Below are 17,206 nucleotides of genomic sequence, written 5' to 3' on the forward strand. Positions count from 1 at the left end.
CAGGGCTTCTTCCATTTCTAATGAATCATTTGGAATTTGGTCCTGCATCGAGAGCCAAAGAAATGGGAGAATCTCTAGGGTTTGCTGGTATTGTTTGGAGATGAGGCGGTCAGTCACGGCCTTGTGCCTTGTCCAGTTATACAAGTCCCATAGAAGAGAGAGAGCAATATTGGTTGTGAATTCCAATCTGATTTACAGGATTTTGTCCAAGGACATGGGACTGTCTCTATGTGTTGCCAATTTGTACTTCCCAAGCACTTAGTACAGTGCTCTGCACATAGTAAGTGCTCAATAAATACGATTGATGGTGATCTTGATCCACTGACCTTGGATAATAATAATAATGACATTTATTAAGCGCTTACTATGTGCAAAGCATTGTTTGAAGTGCGTGGCTCAGTGGAAAGAGCACGGGCTTTGGAGTCAGAGGTCAAGGGTTCAAATCCCAGCTCCACCAATTGTCAGCTGTGTGACTTTGGGACTTCTCTGTGCCTCAGTTACCTCATCTGTAAAATGGGGATTAAGACTGTGAGCCCCCTGTGGGACAACCTGATCACCCTGTAACCTCCATAGTGCTTAGAACAGTGCTTTGCACATAGTAAGCACTTAATAAATGCCACCATTATTACTATTATTATTATTATCATCTGTAAAAGTGGGGTTTTGCCTCACTAGGGGCCTGGGACAGTTGAAATCATCTGAAGTTTGGGGAACCGAACCCTATAGACAGGAGGGCCCCTGATCGTGTGAGAGGGAGGTTTGATCCTTTTAGTGGCTCACCTCATTTGATTATCTGAGGTTTGGATAATCTCTTTTCTGTGAGTTGCATAAGATTGGACTATTACCAACAGTTGAACAACATAAGAAGATAAGGAAAGTATCATTCAAGCAAGGAATCTATGGTATTTCATGCATTCTTTCATTCATTCAATCGTATTTATTGAGCGCTTACTGTGTGCAGAGCACTGTACTAAGCGCTTGGGAAGTACAAGTTGGGTATTTATTGGTACTTACTGCGTGCAGAGCATTGTACTAAGCACTTATCAGTGAGAGCTGAAGAACATTGCAAAGCAGCCTGGCCTAGTGGAAAGAGCACAGGACTGGGAGTCAAGTGACCTGGGTTGTCATCTTGGCTCCTTCACTTGCCTGCTGGGTGATCTTGGGTGAGACATTTCCCAGGGCCTCAGTTTCCTCCTCGGTAAAATATCTCTTCTCCCCCCTTTTGAGACTGGGAGTCCCATTTTGGGCAGGTACTGTGTCTTATCTGGCTGTATCGTAGCTACCCCAGTGCTTAGCACGTAAGTGCTTAAAACACTATTATCATTATTACTGTTGTTATTGCCAAAGGAAGAGCGTTTCAGGCTCTTCGTATTAATGTCTGTCTCCCTCTCTAGACCATAAGCAGCACGGCTTAGTGGATGGAACACGGGCGTAGGAGTCAGAAGGTCATGGGTTCTAATTCTGGCTCTGCCACTTGTCTGCTGTGTGACCTTGGGCAAGCCACTTCACTTTCCTGGGCCTCAGTTACCTCATCTGTAAATTGGAACTAAAGACTGTGGGCCCATGTGGGACAGGGAGTGTGTCCAACCCAATTTGCTGCATCCACCCCAATTATTATTATTATTATTAAGCTCATTATGGGCAGGGAACAGGGAATACTCTGTTGTACTCTCCCAAACACTTAGTACAGTGTTCTGCACATAGTAAGCGCTCAGCAGGTACAATTGATTGGTTCAGGCAGGGCTGCCAGAATCCAGCAGTCCCAACGTCCATAGACTCAGCCTTCCCAGTGATCTAAATGGTCGGGGCACACACTTATCAATGTTTCCATTTCTTCCTGCCCTGTGCTAATGAGGCAGGAAAAGAGCCCCAGAGAAGCAGCGTGGCTCAGTGGGAAAGAGCCCGGGCTTTGGAGTCAGAGGTCATGGGTTCAAATCCCGGCTCCACCACTTGTCAGCTGTGTGACTTTGGGCAAGTCACTTAACTTCTCTGGGTCTCAGTTCCCTCATCTGTAAAATGGGGATGAAGACTGTGAGCCCCACGTGGGACAACCTCATCACCTTGTATCCTCCCAGCACTTAGAACAGTGCTTTGCACATAGTAAGCACTTAATAAATGCCATTATTATTATTATTATTATTGTTATTATTATGACATGGGGCTCTCCCCTGGCCAATATACCCAACTCCGCAGCAATGAAGAAGCAGCTCAAACCATGCAGCTGGATGTCCCTGTGGGTTCTGTTTTCTTGGTGCATTTGTGGAATCAGAGCTTTTTACCCGGCTGGTGTTGGCAAGCTGTGAGGCCGTTCACTTTGCAAGCTAGAAAAAATCGATCAGCTTCCTCATTAGGAGCGTGTATTCCACTGTAAAAAATTCCTGAACAATTCCTGGTATGACTCCTGCCAGGAAAGTGGTTGGAAGGAAAGGCTTGCTTTCCTTACTGCCTCCGCCCTCTGGACTATCTACAAGTTGTAGGTTGGGCATTGTGGAAGACAACTCTACCTTTTTGGTGTAGTGGGCAGTTGAACATGTTCTTAAGGTCAAATGGTCAAATTTGAAAAGCTCACTAATTCCTGGACACTTAGTGACCTGTTCCATCTTTTCCCTCTCCCTATCCTTTACTCAGCCTGCGGGATGGAACTTTGTGCAGCTCCCTTTCCCCGCCATTGTATCTAAAGAGATAAACCTAGTTGCAGTCCATGGCCAGAAAGTTTCTCCTAAATAGCAGGTCTTCCTTTGGCCCATGGCCTTCAGAATTGTCAGCAGAATGTATCCGTTCAGCTAACGTTGTTTCCAGCAGGAAGAGGACACAGGCTAACGACAAGGAGAGAAGCAGGCTTCGCAAGACACCCTGACCTGTGAGCAGAACACTGTATTCGGCACCTGGGGAGCCAACAATTTCCAGCGGCATTAGGGACCCTCAGTAAGTTTCCCCTCGTGATAACAGCCTTGAGTCTTGGGCGTAGTAGTAGCTATTGGATCAAAGGAATTTATTAAATTCTTGAAAAGTACAAACATATTCTCAGCCTTCAAGGAGTTTGCAGTCTGAGGAGGAGATAGCTATAAAAGTATTGAATCGAATAGACATATATATCTCAGTGCTGAGGATGGATATAAGTACATGAGTTCAAGAGCTGGCTGATGGGTAATGATGACTTAAGTGACTGGGAATTAATGAGGGAAGACGTTGGAGGAAGCCCACTTCCAAGAGGACTATCGGATTTGGGAAGGGAGGGAGTTCCAAACTGGTGAGGCAGTATCGATCTAATTAGTGGTATCTATTGAAATCTGAATATGTGCCGATCACTGTACTAAGCATTTGGGGGAATACAGTACAACAGAGTAGATAGACATAAACCCTGCCCACAAGGAGTTTACAAACTAGAGGGGGAAATAGACATTAAAGATACAGTTGAATATGTATGTAACGTTGTGGGGGTAGGGTGAAAATCAAAGTGTTTAAGTGGCATAGGTGATGCAGAAAGGAAGGCAAATAGGGGAAATGAGGGCCTAGTCAGGGAAGGCCTCTTGGAGCAGATGTGATTTTAGTAGGGCTTTGAAAATGAGGTAAAAAGTGATCAGTCAGGTTTGACTGGGGAGGGCGTTCCAGGCCCAAGGGAGGATGTGGGCAAGGGATCGGCGGCAAGACATGAAATCAAGGGACAGTGAGTCATTTAGCATTAGAGGAGCAAAGTGTGCCATCTTCTACCAGAGCGGCAGCTGACTGGATAGAAAGGAAAGGTGGATCCTGGAGATGCACGGAAAGAATTGGCAGGTTTGGGCAGTAGATTGAATGGGAGAATTGGAAGAAAACAAGCAGTTGAGTTCAAACCAAGTTTGCAGGCTTCTGGGATGGAGAGGATAGTAGTGTTACTGAGGTAGGAATGTTAGGGGGAGGAGTAGATTTAGAAGGGAAGATGAGTACTTCCATTTTAGATGTTAAATTTGAGGTGCCAATGAGCCCTCGTAGTGGAGTTGTCCTGGAGGCAAGAGGAAATGTGTTATTCCAGGTTAGGTTAGAAGTCAATTCTAGAGGGAGATTTCAAAAGACTGTGGAGATGGTGGTTGAAGTATGTGAACAGGTGGGCAGAGTGAGAAGAGTGGGGTATCTGGCCAGGCACCCAGAGTTAAGGGGTGAGAGGCAGAAGAGGAGCCAGGGAATTAAACAGAGCAGTCAGAGAGATAGGAGAACCGGGTTATTATCGAGGCCTGAAAGTGTTTCGGAAAGGAGGGAAGGGTCCATGGTGGTCCATGGTCCTGCTCAAGAAACCACTCCCCATGGATCACTCTGGGGGCACAGCCTTCTGCCAGGGAAGGATCCCCACACATATCTTTGGGAAGCAGGGGAAGCAGCGTGGCTCAGTGGAAAGAGCCCGGGCTTGGGAGTCAGAGGTCATGGGTGCTAGTCCCGCCTCAGCCCCTTGTCAGCTGTGTGACTTGGGGCAAGTCACTTAACTTCTCTGTGCCTCAGTTACCTCATCTGTAAAATGGAGGTTAAGACTGTGAGCCCCACGTGGGACAACATGATCACCTTGTATCCTCCTCAGCACTTAGTGCGGTGCACATAGTAAGCGCTTAACAAATGCCATTATTATTATTATTATTATCTTTGGCCAGGACCCTCAGGGTGGCCCAGAGAGTGGTTGGGGTGGGGGTGGGGGGGTTGGTCCTTCCTCTGGGGCTGACCCCAGCAGAGAAGACCAGAGGCAGTGGTCACCTGGGGAACCCTCCCAAGCTGGCTTTATGTGGAAGCCCCTCCACCTCACCTCTCTAAGATCTGTTTCTAGGAGCAAGGGTATTCCTCTCTGAGTCAGGAGGGATGTGAATAGTGAATAGAAGCAGTGAATAGTGAATAGAAAGGAGAAAATTGCTTTATAAAATACCCACATCTCCCTGCAGGACCAGGAGAGAGAGCATGTGTGAGGGAGAGAGAGAAATTTGTCTTTGTTTGGGGGCTTTTGGGGCGGGGGGGGGGGGTGTTGGTTTTTTGTTTTGGTTTGTATTATCAGCATGATGGCGAAAGTGTAAGTACCGCTGGCTGATCTCAAGCTCATGTCCTGTTCCCTGTCCTCTCTGCTCAAATTTCCAAAAGCGTCAGGATGGTTTTTCAGTCTGATGGAAACAAAGGGGGAGGCTTCAGAGGAACAGAAAGGAGATTGAGGAGCTCATAACGCATCAGAGGAAGACCTCAGGATGGGCGAAGCTTATAACATGTCAAGGGAAGGCCGCAAGATGGGAGAGAGCATCAGGCACGGAATGCGTGAGTCAAAAGGGGGACGAGAAAATGGTCATAGACAGAAACCAAATTAATATGAAATTTAGATTTCCCACATACTTTTATCAAAATGTCTGTGTTTGATTTTGACTCAGGAAGTCCAGATTTGAGAGTGATGGTAGAGAAGAGCAGTGTGGCCTAATGGAAATAGCGTGGGCTTGGAGTCAGAGGGCCTGGATTCTAATCCCAGCTCAGCCACTTGTCTGCTCTGTGACCTTGGGCCAGTTACTTAACTTTTTTTGTGCATCAGTTACCTCATCTGTAAAATGAAGATTAAGAGAGTGAGCCCTGTGTGGGACAGAAACTGTATTCAACCAGATTATCTTGTAGGTACCCCAATGCTTAGTACAGTGCCTGGTGCATAGAAAGCACTTAACAAATGCCATTTTTTAAAAGAGGGTTGACACTGCTTTAAAAAGGTGGGTAGAGGGTCTCCTATATCGTGACGTGGATTGTTTAAATCCAGGAGACGTGGGCACCATTTCTTCTGGGCATTGGGCACATCCTAGGTAGAGCGCAGGAACTAAATGCATGGGTGTAGAATAAATCCAGCTTGCCATTTCATATGGGCATTTCTTCATCATCAATGGTATTTATTGAGTGCTGAGTACAAAGCATTGTACTGTTTGTATTGGCATTTCTTATCCTACTGTGAGCCTGTGAGCCCACTGTTGGGTAGGGACTGTCTCTATATGTTGCCAACTTGTACTTCTCAAGTGCTTAGTACAGTGCTCTGCACACAGTAAGCGCTTAATAAATACGATTGATTGATTGATTGATTACCCAGTCACGGTGATTTTAGGTATTCCCAGTGTAGTACACCAAGCCTTTATCTGGTTCCCAGGTGCCTCATTGGAACAAGGACTAGAAAACCTGTTCCTTCCTATGTTTCAGTCCTGATCTGAGGCAACCGAAGCTCCTTAAATAACTAACATTCTGCCATTGCTTCTGAAGTTAATGCTTTCTAACAATCAAATTAAACAATCTTAAATCAAAGACTTTATTTCTAATATAAAATGCATTATATTCAATGTGTACCTGTAATGGGACATACCCAAAGATATTGAGAATCCTCTGCCACTTATTTGTATAAAATTCATGGTTGCAAAAGAGAATAACACTTTATAAACGATTAAAAGGTCCTTCTTGGTTTAAGGCAGTACGGACCTGTGATTGCGCAAGGTATAAAACACATCAATCAAGGTATATGGTTGGCCTGCTTCCCCTGCTAATACAAACGAGGTTCAATAGTCGTCGTAGTTGACGCTCGCTCCGTGTCGGAAGGTGTGTGGATTCTGAGGGCCGATCGCCGCGTCTTCGTCGTAATGGCGTTGGTAGAAACCACCGTAGTAGTCATGGCTGTCTCTTCCACGATTTGTCCAGTAGGTGACATCATCTTCAAATTTCTAAGACAAAAAGAGATCATTTCTGGAAATGAAGCTGGTTTAATAGCTAAACCAACGGTGAATTGAAAGGATTCACCTTTTCAGCAATTCGATTTCTTCTTGGGGGTGTCGGTTTGTTGGTTTTTTTATTAGCCCTTAATGAGAGTACTTCAGTGAAAAGGATAGATGAAAATGCAGTGCGGGATTTGTGATGAACTCTCCAGCTGTAAACTCGGAGGAGTGAAATTCAGGGAGTTGAAATTAAGTCCCGAAATGTTAGAACATATTTTGGGGCTGCTGAAGTTGAAACTTGAACCGTTATTGCCCCTTCTTTTTCCCTTCCCTTCAGAGCTGTTCATTACTATTTCTCTTGCCCAAATGACTGTGCATCTGGAGCAGAGCTGGAGGTGGGGGCCCCAGGATCCCGGGGCTGAAGCTGGGGCCTGGATCCTCATCTGGTCTGGTCTGACCGCCCGTTCGTTAGTCTTGTTAGGAGGCTTTAAACCCTGGGTTGTGCCGCCTTCACAAATGTTGATGATGATTATGGCATTTGTTAAGCACTTACTAGGTGCCAAGCACTGTTCTAAGCGCTGGGGCAGGTAGAAGCAGCATGGCTTAGTGGAAAGAGCACGGGCTTTGGAGTCAGATGTCATGGATTCAAATCCCAGCTCCGCCAACTGTCAGCTGTGTGACTTTGAGCAAGTCACTTAACTTCTCTGTGCCTCACTTACCTCATCTGTAAAATGGGGGTTAAAGCTGTGAGCCCCCCATGGGACAACCTGATCATCTTGTAACCTCCCCAGCACTTAGGACGGTGCTTTGTACATAGTAAGTGCTTAACAAATACTATTATTATTATTACAAGGCTATCAGGTTGTCCCACATGGGGCTCACAGTCTTAACCCCCATTTTACAGATGAGGTAACTGAGGGCACAGAGAAGTGAAGTGACTTGCCCAAGGTCACACAGCTGACACGTGGAAGAGTTGGGATTAGAACCCATGACCTCTGACTCCCAAGCCTGTGCTCTCCCACTAAACCACGCTGCTTCTCATAATGGTATTTGTTAAGCGCTTACTGTGTGCCAAGCACTGTTCAAGAGCTGGGGAGGTTACAAGGTGATCAGGTTGTCCCACGTGGGGCTCACACACAGAGAAGTTAAGTGACCTGCCTAGGGTCGCACAGCAGACAAGTGGAGGAAGCGGGATTAGAATCCACATCCTCGGACTCTCAAGCCTGTGCTCTTTCCACTAAGCCACACTGCTTCTCAGCAGGGAGGGTTTCAAACATCTAATCAACTGCAAGGGGCTGTGGAGAAGGGCTGGCCCAGTTCTTCAGAGAAGTAGCCCGGTTTAGGGGGAAAAACCCTGGTATGGGAGCCAGGGGACCTGAGTTCTAATTCCCACTCTGATGATGATGGCATTTGTTAAGCGCTTACTGTGTGCAGAGCACTGCCTGCTGTCTGCTGTGTGACCTTGGGCAAATCACAACCTCTCTGCATGGCTCAGTGGAAAGAGCCCGGGCTTTGGAGTCAGAGGTCATGGGTTCAAATCCCGGCTCTGCCAATTGTCAGCTGTGTGACTTTGGGTAAGTCACTTAACTTCTCTGGGCCTCAGTTACCTCATCTGTAAAATGGGGATTAAGACTGTGAGCCCCCCAGGGGACAACCTAATCACCTGGTAACTTCCCCAGTGCTTAGAACAGTGCTTTGCACATAGTAAGCGCTTAATAAATGCCATTATTATTATTATTAGCTTTCTCACTGATAAAATCAGCCTTCCCCATCTTAGTGCTTAACCTGAGCGCCTCAACTCCGACACCCACCGCAGTCAGCACTCCTCCGCCAACCCCTTCTCTCACTCCCTGCTTCGCAGCTGATTGACTGACGGATGGATAGACAGAAATAGAGGACATACAGTCTCTTGCTTCCTTCCCTTGGCACTCTGCCCTTACCACCGGCCCCAGGAGTGAGACTCACCAAGTGCCAACCAAATGCCCTGCGTGGCTAAGCTCAAATTGGCAGAGATCCTGCCTTGGGCCCTCAGCTTGCTGGGGTTTTCTCTCTTGCAAGTGGCACACACAGCTCTGGAGTGGGGGTGGCGGGGTGTTTGGTTTTTTTTTTAATAGTATTTGTTAAATCCTTAGACTGTGAGCCCACTCTTTTAGACTGTGAGCCCTCTGTTGTGTAGGGACTGTCTCTATATGTTGCCAACCTGTACTTCCCAAGTGCTTAGTACAGTGCTCTGCAAACAGTAAGCACTCAATAAATACGATTGATTATATGCAGGGCACTGTTCCAAATGCTGGGGTAGATACAAGGTAATCAGGTTGGACACAGTCCAGGACACACCTGGGGCTCACAGTCTTAATCCCCATTTTGCAGGTGAGGGAACTGAGGCACAGAGAAGTGAATTAACTTGACAAGTGAAAGAGTGGGGATTAGAACCCAGATCCTTCTGACTTCGAGGCCTGTGCTCTATCCGCTAGGCAGCACTGCTTTTCTGGTACTGCGGGATTTATCTCCGCCAATTGGTTTTCCACCAAAATACTCCTGAAGAGAGCTGAAGCCAAGAGTTTTTCCTTGCCTGCCCATCTACCTTTCCCTTGAAGAAATAGGCCAGAGCCACAGAGATTTCAAACTTCAATTTTTTTTTTAACTGCAGGAAGCTTTTTTATGGCTCTTGGGAGGGTGCCTACCACTGAAACTCCTGCTTTTTCACTAGAGTTGCTGCTAAATGACTATTCATGCTGGAAACACTTATAAAGGGAGATCTGTCTTTTAAAAAAACACCTCTTCAGTGATTTCACCCACCCACCTCCACCCTCTCCCCCATCTCTCACTTTATTGTCTGTGAATATTCTTGGACTGAAGTGGGAACATTCTGTGCCCAAGAAATCCAAGAGTTCATGCAGACGGAGGCAGAATAGGGGCAGGGGAGTTGAAACCCTTCCCCAGTGAACCACACCATTCATGGGTCTCCCCTCTTTCTGCTTCCACCCCCAATTTGGGTGGCTTCTAGGCCTTCTCTTCCAAGCTGGCCAATCTGATGGAAGAAGATTAATCTCTAGGCTAAGCTTCGTTCCTGCGTGGCTCACACCCCCAGCTGATATTCCTATTAAAGGCAAGACCCGTAAACCAGTTTTGGGTGTCAGGTTCATTCATTCATTTATTCAATTGTTTTTATTGAGGACTTACTGTGTGTAGAGCACTGTACTAAGTGCTCGGGAGAGTACAATATAAAAAGAAATGGACATATTCCCTGCCCACAATGATCTTACAGTCCTTCAGGTCCTTCTGTCCCTTTCCCTTGGCCACCTGGTGTCCCAGTCTGGCTGGATAATACCCTGTTCCCAAGCGCTTAGTACAGTGCTCTGCACACAGTAAGCGCTCAATAAATACGATTGATGATGATGATGATGATGGTGCTTAATACAGGGCCTGGCACAGACTGTAATAATAATAATAATAATAATGGTATTTGTTAAGCATGTACTATGTGCAAAGCACTGTTCTAAGCACTGGGGAAGTTACATGGTGATCAGGTTGTCCCACGGGGGGCTCACAGGTTTAATCCCCATTTCACAGAGGAGGCAACTGAGGACCAGAGAAGTTAAGTGACTTGCCCAAAGTCACACAGCTGACAGTTGACAGAGCTGGGATTTGAACCCATGGCCTCTGACTCCAAAGCCCGTGCTCTTTCCACTGAGCCACTTTGCTTCTCTGTAAGCTTGTTGTGGGCAGGGACTGTCTCTATATGTTGCCAACTTGTACTTCCCAAGCACTTAGTACAGTGCTCTGCACACAGTAAGCACTCAATAAATACGATTGATTGATTGATTGATCCATTGTTATATTGTACTCTCCCAAGTGCTCAGTACAGTGCTTTGCACACAGTAAGCATTCAATAAATATGATCAAATGAATGAAAGGCACAGTGAGTAGGTTGGCTTGAGAGGAGGGAAGAGTCCAAGCTGGGGTTTAGTGGAAGAAGAGAGTGGATATGTAGGAGAAAGCCCTCCTGGTGCCCCTCAAGTCTGTGCCCTGTGCTTTCCTGCCCCACCAATCTACCAAGGCTGAGCATGGTCAAGGCAGTGGCCAGGGTTTGGGGAAGCTCTCCCGCCACCGACCCTGCCTAAAAACCTTCATTTTGTGGTGAGTCCCCATCTATAAAGGTGGAGAACCAGCATTCATTCATTCAATCGTATTTATTGAGCGCTTACTGCATGCAGAGCACTGTATTAAGTGCTTGGAAAATACAAGTCGGCAACATATAGAGACGGTCCCAACCCAACAACAGGCTCACAGTCTAGAAGGGGGAGACAGACAACAAAACAAATCAGCACCCACCGCCTCATCAAAGCCCAGGTAGAGGAATTGCTGGTACCACTGCTGCACATCTGGCTGAGTCCGGTCCCACAGTTGGCGTTTCTGGCGCTTCAGGCTGCTGAGGAATTCCTTCGCTTGGCTCTCTCCCACTGACACCTCCGTCTTTGCCGGAGCAGAAGCTGAAACGATCATGGCCCCCGGCCCTTAAAGTGCGAAGACTGCTTGATATCTTTTTTTCTGACTGGAAGGAATCAACCCCCACAAAAAAACGTCTTACCCTTCATTTATTTTTGGTTGATTTTTATGGTATTCGTTAAGCGCTTACTACGTGCCAGGCATTTGTACCAAGCTCTGGAGTAGACCCAATCTTACAGGTCAGACACAGCTCCTGCCTCACCTGGGGCTCACAGTCTTAATCCTCATTTTACAGATAACTGAGGCACAGAGAAGTTAGGTGACTTGCCCAAGGTCACACAGCAGATAAATGGCAGAGCTGGGGTTAGAACCAAGGTCCTTCTGACTCCCAGGATCGTCCTCTTAACACTAGGCCATGCTGCTTCTCCCAATGACTCAAGGATCAAGCAATCAATCATGGTATTTATTGAGCATTTAATGTGTGCTAAGCACTGTACTGAGGACTTGATATCAAACAATAGAGGTGGTAGACATGGCCTCTACCTGCAAGGAGCTTGCGGTCTGGTGACGGTTGGGGCGGGGGAGCCGCAAAATGCTTCAGGGCTACAGACCCAAGTGCGTAGGTGAAATGGAGGGCAAATATGGCAGGGAAATGGATTAGTCAAGGAAGGCCTCCTGGAGGAGATATCAAGCAAGCAAGCAAGGAATTGTACTTACTGAGCATTTAGTATCTGCAGCGCAGTATATCCAGTGCTTAGAACAGTGCTTTGCACATAGTAAGCGCTTAATAAATGCCATTATTATTATTATTATTAAGTGCTTGTACTAAGGATCTGGAGTTGGGGTGAAAGATCCCTGGAAAAGGGGATTTGAGGGGTATAGCAGCAGTTAAGCGACCCCCCGAGCTTCCAGCCCTACTTGAAAGCTCACCTCCTCCAAGAGGCCTTCCCAGACTGGGCCCCCTTTTTCCTCTCCTCCTCCCCATCCCCCCCTGCCCTACCTCCTTCCCCTCCCCACAGCACTTGTATATATATTTGTGCAGATTTATTATTCTATTTATTTTACTTGTACATATTTACTATTCTATTTTATTAATGATGTGCATATAGCTTTAATTCTATTTGTTCTGACGATTTTGACACCTGGCTACGTGTTTTGCTTTGTTGTCTGTCTCCCCCTTCTAGACTGTGAGCCCGTTGTTGGGTAGGGACCGTCTCTATATGTTGCCAACTTGTACTTCCCAAGCGCTTAGTACAGTGCTCTGCACACAGTAAGTGCTCAATAAATACGATTGAATGAATGAATGAATGAATGAATGAGTCTCCCTGGTTACTGGAGACCATTCCCAAGGACATTTGGGGATGAAGCCTCATGCCCTATAATCCGTCAGAGGCACTCCACCCGATCAGCTCTCTCCTTCCTACTTATCCACTCTCTTCTTCCACTACACCCCAGCTTGGACTCTTCCCTCCTCTCAAGCCAATCTACTCACTGTGCCTTTCATTCTTTTGACACCTGTCTGCATGTTTTATTATGTTGTCTGTCTCCCCCTTCTAGACTGTGAGCCCGTTGTTGGGTAGGGACCATCGCTATATGTTACCAACTTGTACTTCCCAAGAGCTTAGCACAGTGCTCTGCACACAGAAAGCGCTCAATGAATGAATGAATGAATTCAATCAGTCATATTTATTGAATGCTTATTGTATGCAAAGCACTGTACTAAGCATTTGGGAGAGGACAACAAGCTTACAGTCTGTGCCAGGCACTGTACTAAGTGCTAGGATAGATCTAAGCACCATGAGAAGCAGCGTGAGAAGCAGCGTGGCTCAGTGAAAAGAGCACAGGCTTTGGAGTCAGAGGTCATGGGTTCAAATCCCAGTTCCTCGATTGTCAGCTGTGTGACTTTAGGCAAGTCACTTAACTTCTCTGTGCCTCAGTTACCTCATCTGTAAAATGGGAATTAAGACTGGGAGCCCCCAGTGGGACAACCTGATCACTTTGTAACCTCCCAAGTGCTTAGAACAGTGCTTTGCACATAGTAAGTGCTTAATAAATGCCATTATTATTATTATTATTATCTAAGCTAATCAGGTTGAACACTGTCCATTTCACACATGGGGCTCACAGTATAAATCCCCACTTTACAGATGAGGTAACTGAGGTACAGAGAAGTTAGGAGACTTGCCCAAGGTCACACAACAGACAAGTGGTTGAGCTGGTGTTTGAACCATTAATAATAATAATAATAATAATAATGGCATTTGTTAAGCGCTTACTAGGTGCCAAGCACTGTTCTAAGCCCTGGGGAGATACAAGGTGATCAGATTGTCCCATGTGGGGCTCACAGTCTTAATCCCCATTTTACAGATGAGGTAATAGGCTCAGGGAAGTTAAGTGATTTGCCCAAACTCACACAGCTGACAAGTGGTGGAGTTGGGATTAGAACCCATGACCTCTGACTCTCAAGCCTGGGCTCTTTCCACTGAGCCAGTTCCTTCCGATTCCCAGGACGGGGTTCCATCCACTAGGTCATGCAGTGCTTACTGTGCGCAGAGCACTGTATTAAGCAGGTAGACATGTTCCCTGCCCACAGCGAGCATATAGTCCAGAGGGTGAGACAGACATTAATGTAATAAATGAATTACAGATCTGTACAAAAGTGCTCTGCACACAGTAGGTGTTTAATAAATACTATTCATTGATTAATTTAGAGAAATGTTCATCTCCCATTGAATTGTAAACTCACTGACCACTACGCACATCCCCAATCACTTCATTCAGCATTCAGTAAATACCATGAATTGGTCAACTGATTAACTGTTTATGGCAAGACTCCTAAATTAACATCCTCTCCAACTCTCTGAAAGGAAAGCTTTTTCGCAGACCGAACTTTCGAAGCAAAACACTTTGGATTTTCAAAAATTCCAGGGAAACCACTCCTGACCTGGCTTTGATCTCCTGCCCTTTCAGTTCCATCCAGCCAAGACCATAAATCCCACAGAGTTTCTTAGTTTACCTTCACGTTTTTGAAGCATCAGCTTGAGTGTATTTCCTTCTGAGCCACCTAAAGGCAGATGATACAAGATTAGTGTCGGTATTGAAGGTGACACTCGAAAGCATTCAACCATCAAATGATCAGAGTTTGCTGCAGGCGGGAGGTTGTGGGGGGAAGGGAAAGGGTCATTATGGTTTAGGCAAATTTCGATCCAGTTTGGTGGGCGACCAAGATTATGGTTTAGTAGAGGAAATGGGCTCGGGGGGCAAGGATGGGGATACCAACTATACGGCCATGGGGAAAAGGCACTGTTGCCACCCCAGCTGCCACCCCTGGACTCCAGCTGGACTCATCCCAGGTCTCCATCCCGAGCCTAGCGCTTTCCAGGAGGGATGTTCATTCATGCAATCGTATTTATTGGGCGCTTACTGTGTGTAGATCACTGTGCTAAGCTCTTGGCAGAGAACACTATAGTAAACAGCCGCTATGAAGAGTTGGCCTGAAAGGCCCCAGTCTTTAACTGGAAAGAACAAGGGCTTGGGAGTCAGAGGTCGTGGGTTCTAATCCCACTCCACCACTGATCAGCTGTGTGACTTTGGGCAAGTCACTTTCATTCATTCAATTGTATTTATTGAACACTTACTGTGTGCAGAGCACTGTACTAAGCACTTGGGAAGTACAAGTTGGCAACATATAGAGATGGTCCCTACACAACAATGGGCTCACTGTCTAGAAACTTCCAGAAACTTAACTTCTCTGTGCCTCAGTGACCTCTCCTGTAAAATAGGGGTGAAGACTGAAAGCCCCACGTGGGGCAAGCTGATGACCTTATATCTACCCCAGCGCTTAGAACAGGGCTTGGCACATAGTAAGCACTTAACAAATACCATTATTATTATTATTATTATTATTATTAACTCTTTCCAACCTGTTTACTCTTCCCATTTCTCCTATGAACTCCACCCCCACCCCTTTCGTCCTCCTCCTCCTAAGGGCAGGAGATGGTCCCTAGGCTAATACCCACTCTGTAGCATAGTGCTACCCACGCTAGTACCCACTCTGTAGCATTGTGCTCTCCCAAGCACTTAGCACAGGGCTCTGCACACGGTAAGTGTTCATTAACTACAATTGACTGAGTGGCTGACCGTTGCCGAGGCCCCCACCCAGCCTCCAGACCCCACCAGGACCATCCAGCGGGCTGTGATGCCCCCCATTGAGCCCCCGGACCCCGCCAGGACCATCCAGAGGGGTGTAGCGACCTCCTCCTAGCCCCCAGAGCCCACCCATCCCATCCTATCCAGCAGGGTCTAACGCCCCCCACCCAGGAGAAGCAGCGTGGCTCAGTGGAAAGGGCCCGGGCTTGGGAGTCAGAGGTCGTGGGTTCTAATTCTGACTCTGCTGCTTGCAGCTGCGTGACTTTGGGCAAGTCACTTCACTTCTCTGGGCCTCACTTCCCTCATCTGTAAAATGGGAACTAAAACTGTGAGCCCCATGTGGGACAACCTGATCACCTTGTATCCCCCCCAGCTCTTAGAACAGTGCTACACACATAGTAAGTGCTTAACAAATACCATCAACATCATCATCATCCTGTCCCATCCAACGGGACGGACCTCTCCCCACCCAGCCCCCAGACCCTGCCCATCCCGTCCTGTCCAGCAGGGTCTAACGCCCTCCACCCAGCCCCTAGAGCCCCCAGACCCTGCCCATCCCGTCCTGTCCAACAGGGTCTACCGCCCCCCCAATTCAGCCCCCAGACCCTGCCCATCCTGTCCAGCAGGTTCTAACGCCCCTCACCCAGCCCCTGGACCCATCCCATCCCATCCTGTCCAGAAGGGTGTACCTCCCCCCACCCAGCCCCCGGACCCCCCATCCCGTCCAGCAGGGTCTAATGCCACCCAGACCCATCCCCCTCCTTCCTCTCCCCCTCGCCCCCCTCTCCATCCCATCCCATCCCATCCAGTAGGGTGTACCGCCCCCCACCCAGCCCCCGGACCCTACCCATTCCATCCCATCCAGCAGGGTGTAGCACCCCTCCACCCTGACCCGGAGCCCCCGGGTCCCTCCCAGACCGTGGGGTCGGGTCGGGTCCAGCAGGGTGTTGGGCCCAGCTCGGTCCGGTCCCCTAGCCCATCTGGTCCCCGTCCCCGTCCTGTACTCACTGGGTCCCAGGCAGAGCAGCAGCAGCAGGACCAGCAGCAGTGGAGATGATGGAGATGATGATGGAGATGATGGAGTTGATGGAGATGGAGAAGGGGCCACCCGGGGGCCCGACACCAGAGGGACCATGGCTGGAGTGGGCCACCACTGGGCACACATACACACACACTCTGACACACAGTGCTCACACCCAGGCCGAGCCCAGGCCGGACCGTAGAGGTGGAGGAGGAGGAGAGAGGAGGAGATAGGGCTCAGCCTTTGGCTCCTCTCCCAGATGGCCCTGCCTCGTGGCCAGCCCCCCTTCCCTCTGCAGCCAGCGGAAACCAAAGTCAGGGCCAAAGGCACGCACCTCTGGTTTTCTCCAACTTCTCTTCTCCCCGCCTTTTCTCCTCTCTCCCTGCAGATCCCAGCCTTTCTTTCTCCTAATGATTCCCCCTTTCCATCCCTCCTTCTAAGGTTTCTCCACAGACTCTGCTTTGTTCCCTCCTTTTTCCAGTACCGTTGCCTTGGAATTTCCCCCTCTGCAGAGTCCTTTCAAATCTGGAGACTGTTCAGATATCTCTGGAACTCCTCAATCAATCGATCCATCAATGCACCTATTGTGTGCGGAGCACTGTACTAAGTGCTTGGGAGAATACAGAATAACAGAGTTGGTAGACACATTGCCTGCCAACAGTGATTTTACAATCTGGAGAGAGAACAGCCTCTTCCTTCAAAGTAACTTGTATCTACCTTAGTGCTTAGTACAGTGTCTGGCACATAGTAAGTTCTTAACAAATACCATTAAGTGGGCAAGTCACTTAACTTTTCTGTGCCTCAATTACCTCATCTGTAAAATAGAGATTAAGATTGTGAACCTCACGTGGGACAACCTGATCACCTTGTATCCTCCCCAGTGCTTAGAACAGTGCTTTGCACATAGTAAGCG

General features: G+C 47.7%; 1 protein-coding gene across 1 annotated transcript; it reads right to left on the minus strand.

Annotated features, from left to right (window-relative positions):
- Window positions 1-6,303: 6,303 nt before the first annotated feature.
- ECRG4 (ECRG4 augurin precursor) lies at window positions 6,304-16,586 on the minus strand. The gene is made up of 4 exons (XM_038740811.1): window positions 16,281-16,586; window positions 14,140-14,187; window positions 11,010-11,167; window positions 6,304-6,683 (listed from the first exon to the last, which is right to left on the minus strand). Exons 1-4 carry the CDS (start codon window positions 16,435-16,437, stop codon window positions 6,522-6,524), a joined length of 525 nt encoding a protein of 174 aa, XP_038596739.1. The 5' UTR covers window positions 16,438-16,586; the 3' UTR covers window positions 6,304-6,521.
- Window positions 16,587-17,206: the final 620 nt, after the last annotated feature.

Source organism: Tachyglossus aculeatus, chromosome 2, assembly GCF_015852505.1.
Source record: "Tachyglossus aculeatus isolate mTacAcu1 chromosome 2, mTacAcu1.pri, whole genome shotgun sequence".
Classification (NCBI taxonomy): Eukaryota; Metazoa; Chordata; class Mammalia; order Monotremata; family Tachyglossidae; genus Tachyglossus; species Tachyglossus aculeatus.

Bases quoted from the DNA above. Each gene is read 5' to 3' on its own strand.
- ECRG4 (XM_038740811.1), bottom strand. From the start codon at position 16,437: ATGTGTGCCCAGTGGTGGCCCACTCCAGCCATGGTCCCTCTGGTGTCG. The intron at 14,188-16,280 runs GTGAGTACAGGA...ATCTGCCTTTAG, and splicing joins GCTGCTCTGCCTGGGACCCA to GTGGCTCAGAAGGAAATACA. The intron at 11,168-14,139 runs GTAAACTAAGAA...TGATCGTTTCAG, and splicing joins GATGCTTCAAAAACGTGAAG to CTTCTGCTCCGGCAAAGACG.